Source organism: Talpa occidentalis, unplaced genomic scaffold, assembly GCF_014898055.3.
Source record: "Talpa occidentalis isolate TD23 unplaced genomic scaffold, MPIMG_talOcc4v2.1 talOcc4.9, whole genome shotgun sequence".
Lineage (NCBI taxonomy): Eukaryota > Metazoa > Chordata > Mammalia > Eulipotyphla > Talpidae > Talpa > Talpa occidentalis.
Genome location: NW_023605305.1, coordinates 8,950,040 through 8,973,289, shown reverse-complemented (window position 1 = coordinate 8,973,289; position 23,250 = coordinate 8,950,040). Strand labels below are relative to the sequence as shown.

General features: G+C 54.9%; 1 protein-coding gene across 1 annotated transcript; it reads right to left on the bottom strand.

Moving 5' to 3' along the window:
• Nucleotides 1-628: 628 nt before the first annotated feature.
• On the bottom strand, nt 629-21,888 carry PADI4 (peptidyl arginine deiminase 4). Its single transcript, XM_037499398.1, has 16 exons — nt 21,797-21,888; nt 15,924-16,104; nt 15,290-15,356; nt 13,654-13,721; nt 12,322-12,439; nt 11,316-11,441; nt 10,353-10,531; nt 10,109-10,212; nt 8,959-9,070; nt 8,219-8,326; nt 5,902-6,056; nt 4,495-4,636; nt 4,163-4,265; nt 3,300-3,370; nt 2,347-2,484; nt 629-1,090 (listed from the first exon to the last, which is right to left on the bottom strand). The coding sequence occupies exons 1-16, from the start codon at nt 21,886-21,888 to the stop codon at nt 857-859; spliced, it is 1,998 nt and encodes a 665-aa protein (XP_037355295.1). The 3' UTR covers nt 629-856.
• Nucleotides 21,889-23,250: the final 1,362 nt, after the last annotated feature.

The window sequence follows — 23,250 nt, the reverse complement described above, 5'->3', positions numbered from 1 at the left end:
AAGAGTCTGCTTTGTGGGGCTTTCAAGCTAGCGGGATGGAAACAACAAACGTGGGGGGCAGAATTCACTGACATCTGGGTGTGGGTGACCTAACAGTCACATCCGTGGGTTCCCCTTGGGTTCCTGTCTCCCTTGTCTGTTGCCTCTTTCTCAAAAGACTCCAAAAATGGGGATGCAATTCCTCGGCTCGCTGTTTCTCGCAGGTGGGATTGTCTTCCTGCCTTTGTATCCCTGTCCTCGGCCTATTTTCTGTAATTTTATTTTTTATCATGAAATATACATAGACTGGAGTGCATTTCATACAGACACAGACATTAAAGCAGAACATGAACGTCTGTACAGCCCCGGCTGGCTGTCTGGAGCTGATTTCAACGGAGCTTTGAGGAGGGATGTGATACACCCTCAGGGGGGCTCAGCCCTCACCCTCTCTCAAAAGCTTAGAATCTACTAGGCTCAGATCACAGAGGCCTTTTTAGACCAAGCATATGCCTGGGAACAAGAGACACATGCAAGGACACTGGCCTTCAACATACCCTGCCAGGACCTTCAAGTTTGTCATTTCAATTCAGCCATGACAATGCGTGAGCGAATGAATGAATGAGAGTTTGACCTCACGTACAAAGTGACTTTAAAACTTTATTGCAGCTTCTTAACCGCAGAACTGAGTTTGCAATGTCGGGACCATCTTGGGATCTTCAAAGAGGGAGGAGCCCAGGTGCAGGGCCCCGGGGAAGGAAGCAGGCCACTGCCTGGCACGGGGTCACCCCCAGGGAGCCAGAATGTCCCCCAAGAGCCCTGCTATGCCACGCCGCAGGGGACCAGAGCTTCCCAAGGAGAGGATGGAGGGTGGGGGTCCTCAGGGTACCATGTTCCACCACTTGAAGGAGAAGGGCTGCCGGCGCACGTTGGTGCCGCAGTGCACCTCCCCGTGCTTGACGTGGTAGGTGTGGAAGTCGTCGATGAAGGTGCAGTGGAGGCCCAGCGGCTCCAGCAGGGACCGCACCTTCTCCTCCAGGCAGCAGCGGCCGTTGATGATGGGTCCGAAGGGCTTGGGGATGCCCAGGTGCTTGCCCAGCACCAGCATGTTCACCTGTGAAGGAGTGGGAGCCCAGTCGGGGGGGCGGCATCACCATCCGAGTGTCCTTCCTCTTCGGGCATTCAGCAATAGCAGCCCACTTCACAGATGAGGAAACAGACCCTCAAAGGCTGCCTAAGGCTACTGGCTAGTCTAGGATTCACGCTCCAGTCTGTGGGACTCCGAGGGTCATGCTCTAAGCATCACACTCTCCTTCCCCACCCGCCACCTTCGGGCACACTCTATTTCCCAGGGCCCAGCTCAAATGGCAGCTCTTCCGTGAGGCTGCCCACAAATCCCCCAGGCTCTTGGGGTGAGTTGTGGCTCTGGCTCAGGCTCCCGCTCCCTCCAGGGGCACTGAACAGAGAAGGCACAGACTGAGCCCCCAGGCGGCCGACTGCTTCACGTGAGACGCTGCATCCCCCAGCCCCCAGCACCAGGCTGGGAAACCCCGCTAGACTAACCCAGAGAGGAGACAAACGCTTGGGACCAAGACATTTTATCCAGTGGGTGAGAGGGGGGTGCCCCTTCTCGCATTGTTTTGGCCAAGTGACCCTTTATCTAAACAGAATGTTTTGCAGAATGAGGCACTTGGAACCCCAGAGCCCTGGGGAATCCAGTTGGAGAACCACTGTGCCAGGGACTCAGTCTCCCTCCTGAACGTAACCCCCCCCCCAGTAGGAGGGGGTGGCTGAGGGGCCCCAGCAAAACTGGGTCAAGTGTCTGGCCCTCAGGTATCCTTTGAGGAGACAGAGTAACGGGGCAGAGGGATGGTTAAAAACAAGATGACTTCACGATGGCGCTTGGGGGTCAGGGTTACACGTTCTTGACACAAGTGGGATCCCCTCAAGTTCATCCTTCTTAAGGGGGGACCCCACCCCACCCGCACAGGCAGTGCCAGCCTCACTGCTCAGACCACCACTCTGAAGAGGTGCCTTAGCTCCCTTCCAACCGCACCCCCGGAGCTGCCGGCTGGCGTTGGGGCGCCCGGGGGCAGCGCGAGGGGGCCACGCTGCGCCCGCGCCCTGGCTCTGACCCCGCCCGCCTCGGGGTGCGCGTTGTGCCAGCGCCCCCACCTCTCCGCGAGCAGGAGTAAGTAAGCTCGCCCGTAAACAACCGTCTGACCCTGGGGCGGCCGGGAGGTGCCGGAGGGGCGCGGGCTGGCCGGGCCTGGAACCCCGGGGGCGCAGACACCAAGCCTCCCCCTCCCGCGCCCCGCAGGCCTCCGGGTTAAGGCCACTCGCAAACCGACCCGAACGCCATCTCCTCACCATGTTCGGGAAGAAGGCCTCGGCCTTCGCCCCTCTGCCGTCGCCCTGGAGCCTGAAGAGCTGCGGGATGTCCACGATGTCCTGCTCGCGCAGGCCCAGCTCGCGCTTCAGCACCTCGCGGTTCCAGTCAATGCAGCTCTGGGGGCGGGGCGGGGCGTGGGAGTGGGCGTGGCCAAATGGGGCGGGGCCCGAGGTAGTGGGTGGGGACTGGACTGGGGCGGGGCCTTCTGTGGGAGGGGCTTGGAACGGTGGGTGGGGCAGGGGAGGGGCTGCCGTGGGGCGTGGGCATGGGCGGGGCCAAATCGGGGCGGGGCCCAATGTAGTGGGTGGGGACTGGACCGGGGCGGGGCCTTCTGTGGGAGGGGCTTGGAGCAAAGGGCGGGGCAGGGGAGGGGCTGCCGTGGGGCGTGGGTATGGGCGGGGCCAAATGGGGCGGGGCGGGGCCCGATGTAGTGGGTGGGGACTGGACCGGGGCGGGGCCTACTGTGGGAGGGGCTTGGGGCGGTGGGCGGGGCAGGGGAGGGGCGTGGACATAGGTAGGGCCAACTGGGGCAGGGCCTGGCGCAGGGGCGGAGCCTGGGGAATGGGCGGGGCCAGCGAGTGGCTGGCTAGCTGCAGGTGGCGGGACCAGCTCAGGCGCTGCAGGTGGGCCTGAGGCCCTGGCCAAGAGAAGGGACAGGGACCCCCTGAAGGACCTCCTTTTCTTGCCCGCAGCCCCCCTCGCTGTGCTCAGTCCCTCTGCCTCTGTGTCTGTCTTTCCAGTCCCACTGTGTCTGGGTTTTGCTTCTCTCTCTGCCTCCACCTGACATTCTTCTCCATCACTTGTGTGTATTCCTGTGGTAGTGCCAGGTCTCCCCCTGGAAGACTCTGCCTCCTGCTTCTATAACTGCCAGGGAGGTGACTGCAGTGGGGGTGAGGGGGTGTCGGGCCTTCCCGGGCACCCAAGCTAGTACCTCCACATAGGAATTATGTTCTCTCAATTTCTTGTTTGACAGGATGTCCTTTATTTTCTGTTGTTTCTTTCCTGTCATGGAGAAGAAAAGGGGGTAAGGAAGGCAGATGAACTCAGGTACAGTGGGGACCTACTTTCCCCACCTGTAAAATGGGGCAGCAATAACACCTGACATACTGATTTGCTGTGAGCATCTGGGAGGCAGCCTTTAATAAAATATTTTATCTGAGTAAGTTCTCATTAAAAGTGCTGCTCTCGCTCCTTTAAGTTCTTTGATGTCCAAAGGGATCCAAGGGACGAGGGGGAAAGAGAGGTCCTGTCCCATAGGACACATGATAGCTACAGGTAAAAGAGCCATGGAGACTTCACAACCTCTGACCCTTGCCTAAATTTGTAGATGTTACTGAAAAAAATGTTTCATTCAGTGCCCCAGCACTGACCATTTTTCAAGTCCTCAAGCACATCTTGCTTTCTCTTGCCTCTGAGTCTTTGTTGACCAGCATTCACTGTGCCCTGTTCCTGGAATGTCTCTCACCTCACTGTCCCATTTCCTTGGCCAGACCTTGCTCATTACTCATGCTCCTGCTTGGTATTTGCTACCTCCAGGAAGCCTCCCTTGAGCGCCTCCCAGACACCATGAAAGCCTGGGTTTGTCATTGTTTTCTTGACTCCTCCTGGACGTGAGCCGAGGGGGCAAGGAGCTATTCTGCCTAGGTCACTCAGTAGCCCCAGCACCTGCGCAGTGCCTGGTGCACAGTAGGTACTCAGAAGACATCTGTTGCCTGAATGATTCCATCAAGTAATAGACCACACGAAGGTGAGGAAGGTTCTAAATGGAAGATGTGGCCTTCATGGTCAACTTACTGGAGACCCCTTCAAACAGCACAGCCTCCCCGTGGCCCTCCTTCAGCTGCTCCTGGAACAGTTTGTAGCAGGACCTGGGGCTGGCCAGGAGCAGCCGGAAGCCCTGGAGGCAGAAACACTGGGATCAGACATCATCTTTGCCCAAGGGACTCCCAAGGAGGAGGCCGTGGGAGTATGGGAAAGGACCAGGCTACCTCCTCCTCCACACCTCCTCCTGGGGGTGGGGGAACAGTCGGACATGAGAGATGGGGCCTACCAGGCAGGGTACAGAGCTGTGCTTGGGAACCCAGGAAGGAGATGGGGGCTTCTTTCAGGCAGCCCCCAGACTGTACCTTCTTATGTGCTGGAACGAAGCTCAGGAACTCGTCCACATGGCCCACAAACAGCCAGTCGGAGTAGAGCTTCACAGGGGCCTGCACCTGCTGGGCACCCAGAAAGTCCTGCAGGGCCTGGTGCATCTCCTGGCTCTCGGTGCTGCCCACACAGAATTAAGAGTGTTATGGGAGGGGCCTCCCCTGGTGGCACAGGGTTGAACGCCACACTATGAATCTGTCCGCAGCCTCTGCAGCGCGGGTTCCATCCTGGCTGGCCGGCGAGAGTCCCACATGGTGCAGCAGACCTCTCCTGTCTCCCCACTGCTCCCCTCAGCAGTGTTTTGCAGTCCATCTTCTTGTTCTGTTTCCCGCTCTGTCTCTGGTGAATCCTCTTACCCTCCCACGAATCTGGCCTGTATCCCGGTTCTTGTATAATAAATAAATAAATGTTTTTTAAAAAAGAGTGTTATGGGAGGAGTGAGGGGTACAGGGTGGGCACAGAAAGGTCTCTGAGGGACTGAGGCCCCTGGCAACGAGTCAGGGTTCTCCTTCAAGTAGGGAATGGTTCCAGGAGTCTATATTAAAGGAACTTAGGAATTGTCATCCTAGTTTTATTGGGGGAAACTGAGGCCCAGAGCTGTCAAGTAAATGGGGCCAGAGCTCAGCTTCAGAAATACTGTTGACTCAGCCTGGATGCTGGTGTTGCAGATTAACATGGGGTTTGGAGCTCCTCCCACCTCATGAGCAATGCATCGCTAGCTGTATGGCCTTGGGGATATTCCTTCACCTTCCAAACCTCAGGTTTCTCCTGGCTCTAGTCTCCAAGGTCCCTCCTGATCTTGCCCCTCTGCTTTTCCACTCATTCAGTCTGTTTTATTACTCTGTCCTTCTGAACCCATGCTCATCCCTGCCTCAGGGCTAGGCACACGTCCCTTCATCTGCTTTTCACCCCATGTCTCTGTGCAGCTTTGTTCTCCTTATCATCGGATTTCAACTCAAGGTCCCCCTTCCCAATGATGCCCTTCCCTGGTCACCCTAACATAGTCCCCACCCCTCCTCTGCCCCTTTCTTTGCTGTTTTCTTCACCATTTGAAATTATCTTGTTTGTTTATTTTGTCTACTCTGTGTCTCCCCCATAGGATAGAGGCAGGGACTTATCTGTCAAGTTCATGGCTATATGTCTTCCAACTGCAGCACGGTACCCAGCACATAGTAGATGCTCAGTAGATATTCACTGACCGCAAGTGTGTACGTGCAGAGCTGGAATTTGAACTTGGGCCTGCTGGGCTCCTAAGGCCATAGCCTCGAGCTGCACTTCGATTCCTCCCACACGCTGACCATGTGATGAGGCCTCTTGGGATGGGTGCGAGAGATCTCTGCTTCCCCACAGCATCCCTGGGTCTACCCGGCTCTTCCCCTGCTCACCTGGGGAAGCTGCTGTCGCCGATGAGAATCCTACCCAATGGGTATTTCTTCTTCCCGACTTTGACTGGAGGGCTCACTTCCAGGTTCCCAAAGGCATCGAGGTTGGTAACCCCCCCTGTTTGGGGTCCTCGAGTCACATAGCCAAAATCTGGGCCCTGAAGTAGGAGAAGCATGTGCCAAGAATGAGTGAAACTAGGCCCCTGGAAGAAAGGGCAGGTCCAAGTTTAAAGAGGAATGGGGCAGGATCTGTCAGCGGCTGGCACGTGGTGGGCACTGTTATTGTTTGGGGCATGTTGAAGGGAAGCTGAATCAGGTTGGCAAGGAAAGGGGCCAGCACTCGAGGGGCCCCTAATTCATGCCAGCTGCTTGACAGACCTTAACTTGGGTGGCCTAAGGACTCCACCAAATATCATTTTTTATTTTTATTTGGCAGAAAAGAAATTAAGCTCAGAGGGGAGTGTGGTTTCCTCAGTCCCCAGAGCCAGTTTGCTGCAGGACCAGGATTTGAGTTGTCTCCACAGCAAGCCCTCCTGGTCTACACTGTGTGCATCCTGATGTCAGGCCGGAACAGGCTTTGCTGAATGGCGGTGACTTCCCCCAGAGACTTTCATGAGAAGAACAGGGTCTCCCTAAGTCCACTGCACAGGCTGAGCCTTCAACTCAATGGTCTGCGCCCGGGGCCTCCTGGAGACCCCAGACTCCCTGAAAGTGGGTTCCAGCTTGTAAGCCCAGGTCCATTTTTCTGGGAGGATGAGTCTCAAGGAGGTCTGGGGCTCCACGAGGTTAAAACCATCATGTCCAATCCTCCTCCCTTGCTCCTAAAGCCCAGCCAACCCGACAGCCACCCCCTGTGCCGGCAAACGGCTCCCGTCCGGCTCTGTGACCGCACAGCTCAAGCCGGCGGCCGCGCCCAGGCCTTGTCTTCCTCGCCATGGGCCGCGTCTCGGGCAGCTGGTCGCCACGTCCCCCTCAGGTTCCCTGTGCTTCCTTCCTTCCACGTGTGCGTTTGCTTCCTGCTCACTGCTGCTCCCGCTCAATCTTCTTTGCATCAGGGGGCCCAGGCCCCGTCTGTGGTTCTCTCTTCTTCTCTAGTTTCACCCCCTCTTTCGGTGGCGAGTCCCTGGATTCTGCTCTTTCTTTTTCTATAGCACTTGGTATCACCTTCCAATGTATGACATGATTTATTTATTCCCTTTATTTTTTATTGCTGGTCCCTCTGGGCTATGAGGGCAGAGGCATTGGCATTGTGCACGGATGTATTCCAAGTGCCCAGAACAGGCCTGGCACTGAGTGCGGTCCCGGTGTGTTTGATGAATGACTGTCAAGTCACTCACACAGCCGCTGCCCTCACCATCTCCTTTCGATGCACCCTGCCTGGGTAGGGCCACCTCCCCTTTCCTGGGGGGTGCAGAGCGCTCCTGAGAAAGCCATTCATCACAGCACACCTTGCACCCCAGACTCTTTGCTCTGTTTTCCCTGGTTCCTAGAATTGGGGGGCTGCCAGGGCTTGGAGCATGGGCCTGGGGTCTTTCTGGGAAGGCATGCCTGGTGGTGCAGAGCATGCTCACAGAGCCAACCCCGACTTGGTTTGAACTCCAAGTCCTCCACCCTTTTCCTGAGTGACCTCGGGAAAGCTGCTTCACCTCACTGAGCCTCCATTCCTTGGTCTATAAAACGGGCCCAGTAATAGTGTCTCCATTAAAGGCTGTCGGTTCCATGCAATGACTCGGTGCACTTAAAGAACACAGCGCTGCGACCCACAGGCTGCAGCTCACAAAGGTAACCAGGGTCATGATCGCCTGTGCTGAGTCTGCACGGACCTGCCAGGCTAGTAACGCTGACTCACCAATGTCACCCCCCATCCCCCCAAATGCACGTAGACACTCTGGCTGATAAAGCCACAGCTGGGAAATGACTACACTGATCCTGAAACCTGCTCCTACCCCTGATGCCCCCCTCGCCCCCCACCACCTCGGCCAAGACCAGACCCCACCAGAGGCAGAGCCTCCAGTTGAAACTTGGGAAAGCTTCCGGTCCTGGCCCCACCTCAAAGCAAGAGCATCTTCTGGGGAACAGGATTGCCCAAGCCCGACCGACTTCCCCGGCAGGGTCATGTTGAGGGCGAGGTGAACTCAGGGCTGGGAAGAGGTTTGGGGAAGGAAGGGCCAGAGCTCATCACGGTAATAGAAATAACAGGGCCACCTGCATGATAGCTGCACTAGGGGAGCCGGGGCCTAGGGGTGGCTTGGAGGGGACAGGCGATGAGGAAGAAGCCTCAAGGCAAAGGGGTGCAGCAGCGGGTGCCCCCAGCACGTACCAGCAAACATTTGACGGGGAACTCCTTCAGGCCTCTGTTCCTGGGAGAGTCAAAGACCACAGGCAGCGTCTTGTGCGGGGCTTGCACGTAGCCGATCTCCATCTCATCCTGTGGCAGCGAGTGGGAGGGAGGCTGTGACGCAAGGCCTGGGTGTTGGCCCCCAGGCCAGGGGTGGGGACGTGGAATCAGCCACGTTCCTTGCCCACTGTGGTCAAGGCCAAATCCATGTGTTGAGGACAGATCCCAGCAAAGGGCTCTGAGAAAGCAGCTTCCTGCCTGGATCTGCACAGTTGTGTTACGACATCCTGTATGTCCCTCGCTTCCACCCCCGAAGGGTGTCCAGCCAGGAGCTGGGTGACCGAGACTCAGGCCCTGTCCTCATGGAGAGATCCAGGGAGCTGGCTGCCTGCCCCCAGTGTTAGGAGGTGATGAGAGGGGAAGTGAGGGGTCTCAGGAGCAGAGAGGAGGGCTCTCCATGCACTGGGGTAGGGCAGAGAAGACTTCTCGAGGGCGCCCAGCTAAGCTGAGGCCTGGGGAGAGTAAGAGCACCCTTCCCCCAATGTCACTGAATCACTGGCCTGAGGATGCTACTCAGTCGAGGATCCTCAGGGATTTCTAACTATCAGCAAGGGTGACCACAAGGCGCTAGGGTGAGACCCAGGAGCCCAAGGGCCCCAGTGTCCCAGCCTCAGGGACGCTCATCTATAAGCCCTGGCCCACCCCCTGGCAGGGCCATGTACCTGCATCCACCGATCCTCCATGTTATCCTCCATGGAAGAGATGGTCAGCTTGACCTTGGCTTTCTTGGTCAGAGCTGTCACTGACTTCAGGAAGTCCTCGTTTTCAAACATGCTAGAAAGAGCAGGCAAGAAGCTCCGTAGTGCTCTGGATTCAGTGGCCTTGGCAGAGCTCTGAGGGGCAAGATGGACTTCTGGGGGTCCCTAGGGTAGAGGAAGAGCGTAGGCCTGGACAGACCGGGGGTATACAGGGCCTAAGGCCTGGACAGAGATGCTTGGCTCATCCTGTCTGACTTAACAAGCGTTATCTCGCGGCACCATCATGCCCATCCATGCAGGGAGCCTGCGGGAGCCCCTCCAACGAGGGGGAAGGCAGAGCAGGAGGTCCAAGCTCAAGGTCACAGCGCTGGGAGAGGCCTGGGACTCAACCCCAGGTCTCGTTGGCCTCACCTGTGTCCTGAGCACCAGGTTATACTCTCCCTGGCCCTGAAGCAATCAGAAGAGGCGAGGGGAAGGTCCCCCTGAAACTTAATGAGAGCTCTCAATGGCAGGATGATGCTGGGGCTCCCCAGAGCAGCTTGTTAGAATGCAGTTGGGCCCCACCCCCAGAGACAAATCCCAGAAGCCTCAGTGGGCCAGGAATGAGCATTTTTAGGGGGTCCCCAGGGCCTTTGGAACTCTCGGAAGTCCACCCCGGGTAGCCCTGGAGGCCTGGCCCACGGCTTGTGGGTTCTGCTCTCCCAGGTCTAACAAACTCTCTCAGGCCCCAGGAGCAAAAGCAGCTGAATCCTCCCAGGCAGGGTCCCCACAACGAAAGCAATGATTTCTCTGCCTTTGAATGGTTTAAACAAGCCACGAGTCCTCCGCAAATCACAGCGGAGATTCAATTTTTTTTCTCATTCACACAGAAAGTGGCTGGTGGGGGCCTCCCCTGGTGGCGCAGCGATCGAGCCCTGGGCTGCAAGGCTGCCCGCAGTCTCTGCAGCACTGGTTCGTTCCCCGGCCATCGGCGAGGGTCCCACAAAAAAAAAAAAAAAAAAAAAAAGAAAAGAAAAGAAAAAAAAAAAACAAAAGAAAGTGGCTGGTGGCTAGAACAGCCTTCTGGACCAGGGAGCCTCTTGGCGAGTCCGTATCGTGCGCTCTGGGCCCTCACCTGCACACGTACACCTCCTCTGGGGGCTGAGTGTTGGGGGTCATGATCCAGGGGGCCACACGGAAGGTCACACTGTCTTGGAAAATCGGGACCTTGGGGAGCTCCTGTGGGTGCGGGGCAGGGCAGGGGCTGTCGCAGCGGGCAGGCCCATGCCCACCGCCCGCAGACCAGCTGGGCTCACCCCCCGATCAATGGCCACTGCCCAGGAGCCCAGGCCCCCCTCTGGGTCACCATCTTAGCCTACCGGGTTGGACATGTCCAGCAGCGAGATGGTGAGGGAAATGAGGCCGGGGAAGTTGGCATCGGGGAAAGCAAGGCCTTCCACATAGAAGCGTGCGCAGTGCTGGCCGCCCGGGACTGAGAGGGAGTGAGAGGGCTGCTCGGGCCCCAGGATCACCCTGTATCGGGAGGACTTCTTGTCCCCTAGGAGACGGGGGGGGGGGGGCAGCACTCAGGTCAGCTTTCCCACCTCTGACGACCCACCTTGGTTGGCCCTGTCTTCTCCCCATTGCTGTGGTTCCTTCTGGGGGGTCCCTCCCAGATAATCAGGCTGGAGTCTCCCCGAGTAGGAAGGGACAAAGCCTCAGCTGGACATCGACCCCTGGCGGGGGGTTCATGAGTGGCCTCCATGGGATATGCCTAAGCCCTTCCCAACTTACAAGAAGTTAAACATACATTATGGTTCATTCGTTCATTCACTCATTCACATTTCATTCATTTCCACACCCCTGTTCTTCTGGGGAGACCAGGGAGACAGTGACTATGCTGGTCCCCGGGAAGTGCACAGTCACACGGAGGGGGAGAAAGGCGTAAAAACAGTCATAATAAGAGGTGGTGATAACTGCTGTGATGGAGGGAAGCCAGAGGATTAGGGAAGGCTTCCTGGAGGAGGTGATGCCTCAGCAGAGGCTAGGAGTGACCAAACCCATGTCTGTCCAGTCCCTTTGGTCTAGAATGGGAGCGAGTCAGATCAGGTTGCACTTTAGACTAGGAGCCAAGGTCACCTACTCCTGACCTGGCCCCTTCCTGTCTGCCCTTCCCCCCTCACCTTCATCTCCTTTAACCCTTCACACTGACTCCCACTGCACAGGCTGGCACCTGACACCACAGGGTGCTCTGGAGTTACTCCCTGAAGGGGGTGTGGAGGGTGCACCCCCTGGGCCAGGACAGTAAAGGGACACCAAGATGACGGCCACGGTCAACTCACAGTGGGTGTGAAACACCCTGACTTTGTCCATCTCTGATTTGGCCACGTGGAGCACCAGCTGATGCCTGGTGAAGAAGTCCTTGGGGGTCTTCGTGCTCAGGGTCACCAGGGACATGTCCTGCAGGTCTGGAGGAGAAGGATGTGGCCTGAGACACAGGCCGCTGAGGCCCTCCTGGCGGGGTCCGGCTCCCCCAACTGCCCTTTGGACCGCCTTTACTGTGCTGTCTGCTTTTATTTACTTTATGCGCTTTCCGGTATTTAAATGAGGGTTTCATTCTGGGGTGACAGCAAATCAAGTCTGTGGTCTTTTCCTACTGGGTCCTCCTTAGGATGTAAACTTGGTGAGCAGGGACCACATTTTCTGTGTGTTGCTCCATCCCCAACTCCTCAGACCTAGGAGACTTGGAAGCATCTAGCACATGGCACGGGAAGCGCTCAGCAACTATTTGTGGGATGAATGAGCAGAAAGATTTCTCCCCTGGGCCTGAGAAGGAAGTGTAGCTCGTGACAAAGGTGTGGGGAGAGCAAAGCTGGTCCTGGGCTAGACGGTAGTCAGAGGCCTGGGGGGCTGGAGTCCTGGAATGTGGGGGCTGGGGGGCGTCCTGGAATGTGGGAGCTGGGAGGGGGGGCGTCCTTTCCACTCGTCAGTGGACAGGGCTGAGGAATGGCCATGGACAGCGCTGCTTGAAGGAAGATGGAGGTGGTGTGTGTAAAATGCTATTACAGAGCCCCTCTCCCGGGGGTGCCCGCAGAGGCTGCTGGCTGCTGGTCGCTGTGTGTTGGCCTAGAAGCAGGCTGGGGCCTGGAGGAGGTGCTGGGAGATCGTGTCGGGCCAGCTCTTTCCTGACTGTGGCGTGACCTTGGGTGGGTCTCTTGTCCTCTGGGGACCCTTGTCCATCCCTTCCAGTCACCCCTTTTCCTGAGGGTTGTTTCAGCTCAGGCTGCGTGAATGAAGGGCTTTATAGAAAGACAAAACCCCACTCCCACTACCTCTCGGGGTCTTTACCATTGCTGTCAAGCACTTTGTCGTCCGCGAAGTCCATGCTGGAAGATTTGGGGTTGTCTTTGTCACAGTTCACCAGCAGGATGGCGCCTCGCCCTCGAGGGCCCCAGGTCCAAGTGCTCTGTGAACCCCAGCAGAGATGGGGGGCACTGAGAAGCCCACACAGGTCCCTCATCCCCGGGAAGCAGGGCCGCCTTCCCCGGCACGTCATCAGCCTCTCTCACCTCACACATCTAATTTTTCAGTCCCAAGGGGAGATTTCTACCCAAAGTGATAAACAAATTCACCCAAAATGCAATTTCATTGACTTAACACAAGAGGCCCAAGCCGGTAAAACAGATTTTTAGCAGCTTTAAAGAGCATTGGATTGGCAAGCTGAACTGAGCTACACGTCTGTGTCAAAGTGCTGATCTGACTAGTTACCCTCTGTGAACGCTTAGAAACTGGGCAACCAAGGAGCCCACACAGCTCCCAGCAGCCCTCCCTGCCCATCCGGAGATGAAGCAAGACGAGCTCCCCTCCCTCAGGTTGCTCACAGTGGTGAGGCTTCTATTTGTAGGAGGGCGCAGCCCCCCAACCCAGGAATGACTGCACTCTGGGTGGGCCATAGATGGATTCCGCTCCCAGTGTGTAATGCTCCCCCCACTTTTGACTAACCCGCCACCAATGGATCCTACTAATCTTTTGACAGGTCACGGCTTCCCGAAGTATGTACCAGCATGAAATTGAGCAGGCAAGTTAGGGGCACCCTGAGTTTGTCCACGGACCCCAGTTGAGACTACTCATCACCTGCATAACCCACCTCTGCATGCCCCACCTCTGTACACCCCACCTCTGCATGCCCCACCTCTGCATGCCCCACCTCCATGCACCCCACTATTCTATCTTTCCACAACCACATTTCCTGCACCCTGCACTGGCTCCTTCCTCCCTACCCCTCCCGCCATTTCTTCCCTTCTCTATTATTCACCCAGGCGGGTAGCACTAGGACAATCTCTCCCACCAGTGGATAATGTCTCTGGTGGGGGATTTCTGAGCCAGAGTCAAAATCTGCTGCAGATTTTCCTTCTGTTCTGCATTAACTTGGTGACTCTGCAGTTTCCAGTTTGTACGACAACACATTCTCTGAGAATCCCATCAGCGGTGAAAATCTAGTTTTGTAACCGAGATGAGGAATGTTAAACCCGGGTGGCAACAGTGACTTCAATGTTCTTTTTCTTCTTCCCAAACGGTCTCTTTTCCCCTTAACTTAGGATGCTGTGAAAGGACGCTATTCGCCCCAACACCACCAGAGGGGGCCCGAGGAGAACCCAGCGCGTCAAGGTTGAGGGGTACCTGGTCCTTGCAGGCTCTGGTCGGCTGCACTTTGCCCGAGCGAGTGATGTCCGCGCTCAAGGAGATTTCTGAAATCCCACCAAGTAAGAGGAGAGGGCTGGTGAAGATATAGGCTGGGGGCATCCAGCTTAGCCCCAAAGGACCATCCTTCCCCCCAGGAGACTGTCTGCCCGGGACTCCTCTCCTTCCCCTTCAGGGAAGAGGCGTTCAGGTTCAGACACTCCTGTGCCCCCCAAGAAATCTGGCTGTAATTCAGACAATAGAGCCAGCACTTCTAACCAAACCCTTGCGGGAAGCGGGTGGGGGCAGGGAAAGCAATGCCACGTCTGTGATACCAAACAGACCCAGCAAGTCTGGGCATCCCAGGGGTTCCAGAAAGAATCCCCAGCCACCCTCCGGGGCTGTCCAGGGAGACACCACAAGGCCACCTTCCCAGGAGCTTGATGCCTCTGGTCCCGACTGCAGCCCCCCGGGACCTTGGGAGGGGAGTACAGTGGTCATGCTCCCAGCTGGCTCGTCATCGTGCCCTGAGACTGTCCTGGGGACACATCATGACCCCAACCAGGCCCCACTGACTAAATGGCATGACTGACAAAGCACCTGTTGGCTGTGAGGTCTCCCCCACCATCAGAATACGTGGCGCCACTGTCATTCCAGTGAGAAGACCACGTGCCCACGGGTGATGCGTGACCTTGGGGGTCACGGTGTGAGATTGAGCTGTGACTTTTAGCTACACTCACAGCATGTATAGTGGAGGGCCAGGGCAGCGTGGGGCTTCCTGGTCTGCACTTCCTGCTTCTACACTGACCAGGTACCTGACCTTGTTTACCTTTTGTGCCCCAGTTTCCTCACCTGTAAAATGAGATAGTAATAGTACCTGCTTCATTGTTTGGGCTGTTGTAAGGTTTAAAGGTAAAGTCTTAGCACAGTATCTGGCACAGAGTAAGGGCTATTTAATGAAGTAAATTAATTAAATGGTGATTTAAGTCACCATTAATGAAATATATTTTATTAAATTAAATTAATTCATTAAAGTAATTAATGAATTGATTCATACATGAAATGAAACTCATTTATGAAATGAAGCCTAAGTTGTCACATGCTGTTCCTATATTTAGTGGCCATTTAAAGGATAATAATATTGTGATATTACTCAAGAGGAGCTCAAGTTTAAAATGCACTTTAAAGAAGAATATTCAATAAGTATGAGTAATAGTTGATGGATGTGGCAAAAATGGTGATGTAAATAATAGAATTTGGGATACACTGGTCTATATTATTACATCAGACAGCAGCACCATCTATTTTTTCTTATAAATATTTGAAGTGCCAAAAAGGCGTAGAAGCTTATTTATTGCAAAGCCAAGTATCATTTTCTAAATTGAGAAATAAAATACTAAAATGTAATTAAAATTCCCTGAAAACATCATCACTTCCCAGTTGTATTTCTTTGTGTTTCACTGACTGGAAAAGGAATATTTGTGGATTACCAGATTTGTGACTGGCTACACATCCTTTTTCTCTGCTCAGTCTAAAGTAAGCTCCAGAGTATAGTTTCTTCTAGAGAAATGCCTTACAGTGTGTGTGTGTGTGTGTGTGTGTGTGTGTGTGTCCCAGGATCCTGGTCATCACTTACCAATGCCAGTGATGTAGAGCAGGGCTTGCACAGGGGCAGTTTGGTCTCCATAGTATGAGATCCGAACCTAATAGACACCAGCAAAGCATAAATGACTTTTTTTCAGTCATTCAACAAACACTAACTGGATCCCTGCTAGGTGCCAGCTCACAGCAGGGTGCTGAAGGGATGAATATGGGCCAAGGTAGTCCCAGCCTATTAAGGAGGATCCTAACTTGAGGGAATGGAGGGGTACCACACCCCCAGATGACTATGGGGAATAGAAGAGGGCCTATGAGGAATCCAAAAGTGAGCAGCTTACTCTGCCTGCCCCGTGCCAGGGAGTGAAGTAGGGGTTCTACAGTTACAGACATGGCAGAAGAGGCATCAAAGGGAGACTGAGACTGTTGGTTATAAGACACAAAACCTGCCTCTAGCAAGCAGGAAGGATGGAGGAGACCTGCAGAACCAGAAAATGGACAGGCCTCCATAACCAGCATCCCTCTATTATCCATGCAGAGGCCATGGCTTTCCAGAGAGGAGGCTCTACCAGGGCTGAGATGGTGGGTTGAAGCAGGACAGACTGTGAGTAGCTGATCTGCTTGGACCCGCTCACCCCTTCCCCTGCTTCCCACCTCGCTGCTGCCCTGCTTACCTTCTGGTCACCGGTGCTGCTGCTGGCAGCCCTCATCATCAGGCTCACCTCCAGCCCAGGATCCAGCGGCCACTTGAAGAGACCTGTGGGTTTCTTCTTGACTGGAGGGCTGTGGGCAACGCGCACGACCACTGCCGTAGAGGCACTGATGCTGAAGGATGTGCAGCCCTTGGGGGCAGAGCTGTGGAGGAGACAGGTGGGGGGATGGAGAGATGTGGTGAGGCCAGGCTTCTTTTCCCCAGTAAGTGTGAGCACCCGATGGCAGCCTGTGGGACCCTGACTGTGGTAGTGAGTCCTGGTGGTGGTCGTCAGGTAGTGCAAGGCAGAACAAATCCCCTGACCTGGAGAGTTTACCCTTGAACTAGAAGGACTGCAGAGATGTGTACACAACCCTCCCACACACACACACAAACATGGATGTATGCATAGAGCGATGCACACACGTAGGGGCTTATATCCTGTAAGTGTGTACACACATGGTTGTATATCTAGAACACACAAACTTCTTCTGGAATTAAGGCAGAGCATTACTCTCGGTAATCTTCCTTCCATAAAAGAATTGGATCATGATTAAAATATATTGTTGAGATCTTGAGGGTGAGGAAAATCTCCAAGCACTACTCACTGCCTGTGCTTGCATGCGCGTGCGCGCGCGTGCACACACACACACACACACCCCATAGTGGTTCAGTTGCAGAATACCAAAGACAGAGAGCTCTTAAATAATTCCTGAAAGAAAACTCTAGAGGAATAACACATGAGAAGAAGACTTCTTAACAGCAGCAATGAAAATCCAGAGGATGGTTGAGTAACATTGTCAAGTATTTTGAAAAGAAAAAAACTATTGCTTTAGAATTGTGCACCCAATGAAATTATTATTAATAAAGTCATTTTCAGATGAAGACATATTCTTTAAAAAACACACTTTCACCCAATCAACTTCTGAAGACATATTGTAAGAAGATATCTACCCTTACTTATATGTGGAATCTAAGACCAAAACCAACAAAAAACGGAACTTACGGATTCAGGGAATAGATGGGTGGGTGCCAAAGGGGTGGCAGATGGGTGAAGTGGGTTAAGGGGTTTAAAAGACAAAAAATTCCAGTAAGAAAGTAATTAAGTTCTGGGAATGTAAGGCATAGCATGGTAACTATAGTTAATAATGCTGTTTCCTATTTAAAAAGTTCCTGAGAGAGTAGATACCACAAATTCTCACCATACAAGCACACACACACACACACACACAATTTTGTAACTATGAATGGTGGTAGATAGTAGACCTATTGTCGAATTCTGTGACCCACATCTGGTGAATATACTTTTACCCAAGCTCAAGAACACATGGCTGGCTCGCTGAAGTAAAAATTGATCGCGTGATTGAGTGTGAAGCTAGTTGGAGCAGGTGTTAATGCATAGGTAGCATATAGTATCGGTAGCCAAGTCTTTGATCACAGCGTAACTAAGTTAGGCGTCACTAATACACAGTCCATTTTTAAAAGGATAATTAATGGAAATGAAATAAGAACGCTTCGGATTGAGCAATAATAAAAATACCAAATTCCAAACTTTTGGGGGAGTTAAGCGTGTTACTTTAAGCCTTAAATGCCTATACCTTTATTTTTATTTTTTTTGAAGATTTATTTATTTATTTATACAAGCACTGGGCACAGTCAGAAGTGAAGGAGGGTGAGAGAATTCACCACAGTCGGGGGTGGGGGAGATCAGAACAGGCAGACTGAGGAAGTACACTGCTGGGGGGAGCAGCGGGCGGCAGGGGAGGTCTGCACGCCATGTGGGACCCTCGCCCGTTGGCCGGGGATCGAACTGGCACTGCAGAGGCTGCGGGCAGCTTCTCAACCCAGCGCGCAACCGCTGCGCCACTGGGGAGGCCCTAAATGCCTATACCTTTAAAAAGAAGAGAAAGGATGAAAAACAGTTGCTAAGTTACTGCCGCTGTGCTGGGTGCCGAGATGTCTCCATGACGGCGCTGCAGGTGGGTACTTTCATTGTCCCCCTTTTACAGAGCGAGCAGTGAGGCTGGAGAGGAGAACCTGCTGTTGGCTCAGGGCCGCCTGGTGCCGGGCCGCATCCACAGGCTCCATGGACATTCGGGGCGGGGCTGGCTCTCCCCTCTTTACAGAGGAGACACTCAGGCTCTGCCCCGGCCACACAGATGCACCATCCTGGGGTCCTGCCCAGAACCCTGCTTCTGCCACAAAGGCACCAACAGTCAGGGGCCCAGAGCCAGGGCAGCGGGCTCGGTGTGAAAATGGGCGGCAGGCTGGAGCGGAGTGCCGAACAGAAGGTGGGCGGCCTGGCATTGAGCCACCAGGTGGAGGCAGCTGAGAGTAGGGGTCAGGGTGGAGCTCCGCCCAGGCCTCCCGGGGCCAGGTGACAGGTGCAGCCCTGGAGGGCGGTGAGGTCACCCGCAGGAGTGTGGGCTGAGGACAGGAACGGGGGAAGGTGCCCTGATGGGACCCTGCTTCGCCTGGACCTTTCTCTATCACCAAACAGGGTGTGGCTGGCAGCAGGCACCGATTTTGGAAAGTGCCCTCTTCTTCCTCTTCCTCTTCCTCTTCCTTCTCACCACAGTCTGCTTCAGGGGTGTTGACCAAAGGTCCTTCCTGAAGGACCAAGGAAGGGCCCCAGTGGCCTGAGATGGGGGCCCCTACCCTGGCAAAGGATGGCAATGGCCAACAGCCAGCGGGCAGCTGCTTCTGAGCACATGTCCCTCCATCCCCATGCCCCCCCACACCCCCATGCTCTCCTGCTGCACAGGGTCAGGTAGTGAGTGCTTGCTGGCTCCAGCACCGCAGGGGCAGGAATATGAACAAAACCCTGCCCTGTCTCAACCTTTCATTCATTCAGCACTTCAAGGGCACCTACTATGTGCTGGCACAGCTCTTTAAACACACATTCATTCATTCATTTAGTCAACATACACACTGCAAGACCAGCCTTAACCGGGGACCAAAGTAAGTGGGGCAAGTTTCGTGGCCCCAGGGTCTCCTGGCTTGGAGGATGGTAATTGCTCAGTTGGAGGTTCTGGGGTTTGATTGTGGGGTCCCCCGGTCCACCTTGACAAGGACACCATCCCAAGTATCTCAACTCTTAACAGCAGGTGTCCGTGCCTGTGTCTTTAGCGCAGACACTGCTTTTGCTGCCAGCTCCCAGCCTGGTACCCATGTGTTGGGGTGGGGAGCAGGATGGTTGGGGTGTCGTCCAGGGAGCACTGCCCTGGGTCTGGGCACACAGACTCTCTGGGTGGGGAGACAGCAGGACAGGCATAGAGAGGATGATCTCCGCCTGCATAGCCCAGAGGTCAGCCTGTGTCACGCCCTCTAGCAGGGCACAGCAAGTGCTGGAGCTTTTGTGCTGAAATGTTGAAATTGTTTCTGATGTGACACTTGCCTGCAGACCAGCAGGGGTGCCGGGGCTCAGCTGTCCATGGAAAACTTCTCCTGGGCAGTCCACAAGCTTCAGGCAGCCTCAAACGGCTGGAAAGAGGGGCCGAGCCTGGGCCACTTCTGCTAGGCTGTGTGACCTCGGCCTAGGCACTGACCCTCTCTGCAACCAGTTTTCTCCTCTATAAATGGGAATGAGGCTCACTTGCTTCCCTTATGAGGTTTGGAGGGCCCATGTTGGGGAACTGCTCAGTGTGTGATTATTATATAATAATCATGGACAATTAGAGACGCTGGGCAGATGCTGCAGGAGACTTCACGGCAAGGGAGGCCCTGCAGAACTGAGCCTTTCTGCCTGAGCGCCTCGCTTGATTACACACCTACGTGGCCAACCCAGAACTTAATAAGGGCCCTTGTTTCTCTGCCAAAGCCCAGAGGCTCTTCCCTACTCCATGTGGGGTGGTCTTCCTCGATACCCACAAAGCGGTGAGAAGCCAGGCCCCCCACTGCCTGGGTGCTGTGCCAGGTCAGGGACACGCTGGGTGTCAGTATAACAGGAAAATGAACAATGGCAAGACCCTGTCTTGGGGCCCAGGAGTACCAGCCTGCACCTGGCCTGCAGGGCTGCCATCTAGGCTCACTCTGCCCATGTGGCTTTATCATCAGGGGCAGGGAGGAGCCACCTGCTAGGGCTTTATACCACCCTTTCTGCCAGGCGGGGAAACTGAGGCTCTGAGATGAGGCCGAGTTGAGAAGCGGCACCACTGGGATGGGCTTTCTTCCCCTCTCCAGGCCCTCTCAGGCCTTAAACAAGAAGTTTCTGTGAACACGTGGGTTACACTGTGTGTGCATGTGTTTCTGTGTGTGGGGTTGGGGGAGGGCTCCATGTGTTATTTGTCACCCGGGAAACAGAAGACTTACAAAGCAAACCAGAGTTATCAGGAAAGACCCTTATTATTGTCCCCCTCACCCTAGGAAAGACATTAAAGCTAGTTGGGGCTGTTAAGAGACCTTCATTTAGGTCCAAACTGGTTAGGCCCCTAAGCAACCTGCGCAGAGGACCCTCCATGACCAACAGCACCTTAAGTCCATTTGCATAATAAAAAGGGGAATCATGGCCCATTTTCCTGAGCATGTGACCCATGCAGAGGCGTGACCCTGGAACTACACTGATCCTGCCCAACCCTGCCCCATCCTGGCCACCACCACCAATCCTGGGAAAATCCGAACTTCCTCTAGGAAGCCCAGGCAGTGCTTCTGAGGGACATTCCTCTCCTACTTGATTCGAGTCGCTGATCTCTTTGCCACGATCCTTGACTTGTTCTGATCACTCGACAGATGCAGGCCAAGCCACGGACCGTGTGACAGCGCCGCAGAGCGGGATGCAGGGCAGTGTCCTTGTACCCCGGACAGCAGCACTGACACTGACCTGCACAAGTGACCCCAGCCCTCCGGCTCCTGCATCCACTTCCTTCCCAACCCCCCACCTGGCAGTGGGGCACCTGCATCAGGGCTGGGAAGGGGCTGTGTGCATTATAGTCTTCAATCCTCACCTCCACCCACTAGGACGGGCATCAGTTTTCCCATTTTACAGGTGGGTAAACCAAGGCTCAGAGACAATTATTAACTCAGAGACTCCATGCTCCCTGGGGTCCCACTGGGTGGCCTCCTGCTGAAAAGGAGACCCTGGAGGAAGGAGAGAAGCCTGCAGATGACAACTTAAGAACATCCGTGCACGCTGGCCAAGAGTGTCCCTAGGCCACCTCGCTTAACCAGAGCACGGCACAGAGCTTGGCCCATAATAGACATTCAACTGGTATGTGTTGAATGAACAAATTAATGGATAAATGAATAAATGAATGAATGAACGAATGAACGAACAACCACCAGGCTATATGCCCAGCACTGTGCTGAGTACTTACACAATTTCATGCTTATTCACATTGGATCCTTACAGTCGCCCTATGGAGTGAGTATTATCCCCATTTCACAGATGAGGAAACAGAGGCCTTAGCCTGCCCGGCCAGACCACAGTAGGGCCAGGTTTCCCACGGGGGCGTCTCTCATACTGAAGCCTGGGACATCACACCCACCGAGGGCAGCTTGCTGAGAGGCAAGGGTCTAGCTTTGCTCCCAGGTCACCATGCTGTGGGACCTTAGGCAAGTCACAGGCCTTCTCTGAACTTCCATTGGTTGAACGATGAAAGGAGATGGTGCTATTTGTGCTGCAATACTTCATTGTGGTAGGGCCTCAGGAGCCCCCTCTTGAACACAGCAAAGAAGCCACTGCCCCGAGTCTGGGCGTACCCCAGTGCCACTTCCACCTTGGGTCTCCAGCTTCTCCCCAGGCAGGGGCTCAGAGGCTGGACCCTGCAGCCTGATCCAACCTCACAGCCTGTGTCGGCAGAACCTGCTCATTCAGCAGCTCCACACCTGCCCCCCACCCCCAGAGTGTCCCCTCCTCACCCACAGACATCCAGCTGAGTCTCGGTGCCCAGCACACACACGGCATGGGTGGGCTGTTCTGGGGTGACATGGATCACCGTTCCCTGGGCCATTGTCCAGCCAGCTGGTCCTTCCGGCTGCAGGATGCCCCTGGGCTGTTTCCTTTATACCGCCCAGCAGAGGCTGTGAGTCAGCATCTGTGGTTTGTGGCCCAGTGGTTCAGCCACTCAGGTCCAAGGTGTGGACACTCAGTTCTCCTCTGCCCTGCAGCTGGCCCAGACCCCTGAACGGACATTAGTACAGAGTCATTGGCAAGCCGCCTGCTCAGTTTCCTGGGGAGGGCACTCAGAAAGCCTGGGGGTGGGGAGATGCCCAGAGCCCCACCCCTGCCTGGGGCCACAAACACCTGGATCCACCCCACCTTGCCTAACCTTGCCAAACAGGGGTGGAGGAGGAGAAGGCGGGTGGTGGGGGCAGGGAGGCTGAGGGATTGTAGGCAAGAGGTCACAGCCCAGGCCATACACTCAAAGACAGACCTGACTTGGGACAAGCCTCCCGGGCTGGGTCACCCACATGACAGGTTTCCCTTTTTAAGGGCTGAGTCCCGGGCATCTTTCTCTGCACGTCATGTAGAGACCACGTTAAGACAACCCTACAGAGTTAGTCCTTTATTACTCCCTCATTGTGTTCTCACAGCAGCTCTCTGGGGTCAGTTATTCCCATTTCACAGAAGAGGAAACTGAGGCCTAGGAGGTTACACAGAGAAAGCGGAGGAGCCAGGATTTAAAGCAGAGACATCCAGTTCCAGAGGATGAGGCGTATTAGCTGCCTGTCCATGTGACGTGAGCATTTCAGACCGTATCACCTCTCCTCTCACCGCAATACAAGGTCCACACGGACTTGCTCTCAGTGCCCACTTTCTAGAAAGGGAAATCAAGGCTCAGAGAAGAAAGGTAACTTGCCCCGGGTGCTGCGGCTGGTGTGTGGTAGAGCAGGAAGGGCAAGAGGAGCTTTGGGACCTGGAAACTGAGGTCCTCTGACACCCCGCGGTGCCTGCCTCTTGCCAGGGCCCCTGAGCATCAGACTAGGCATTTCAGGTGAGGCCACACCTGCCAAGGGGACACTCACGCGGCCTCAGAGCTGTGGTCACCCCTGAGCCATTGGATAAGGGGGTTGGGAGAGCAAGCCCCAACAGGGAGCACGCAGAGGAGGCGTGTGTGGGGATCTGGGGTGAGCAGAGTAAATTTTAGACCTGCTTTTTGTTTCTTTTGGTTTTGAAACAACTTGCCTTGTTAACCAAGAGGCTGGCTGTGCGTCCAGGCAAGCCCGGGGTGCAATCCTGCCCACACTACAGATGGGGCCACTGAGGCTCAAACAGGCTAGTTAATCCTCCCAATTTCCCACAACCCACAGCCCAGGACCCAAACCTCCTCCTCTAGGCTCAGAGTCCATTTTCTGTGCCAGCAGATGAAGTG

Coding starts and splice junctions, on each gene's coding strand:
- PADI4 (XM_037499398.1), bottom strand. CDS start 21,888: ATGGCCCAGGGAACGGTGATCCATGTCACCCCAGAACAGCCCACCCAT. Junction 16,105..21,796: donor ACTCAGCTGGATGTCTGTGG/GTGAGGAGGGGA, acceptor TCTCCTCCACAG/CTCTGCCCCCAAGGGCTGCA. Junction 15,357..15,923: donor GCAGCACCGGTGACCAGAAG/GTAAGCAGGGCA, acceptor GGTGTCTATTAG/GTTCGGATCTCATACTATGG.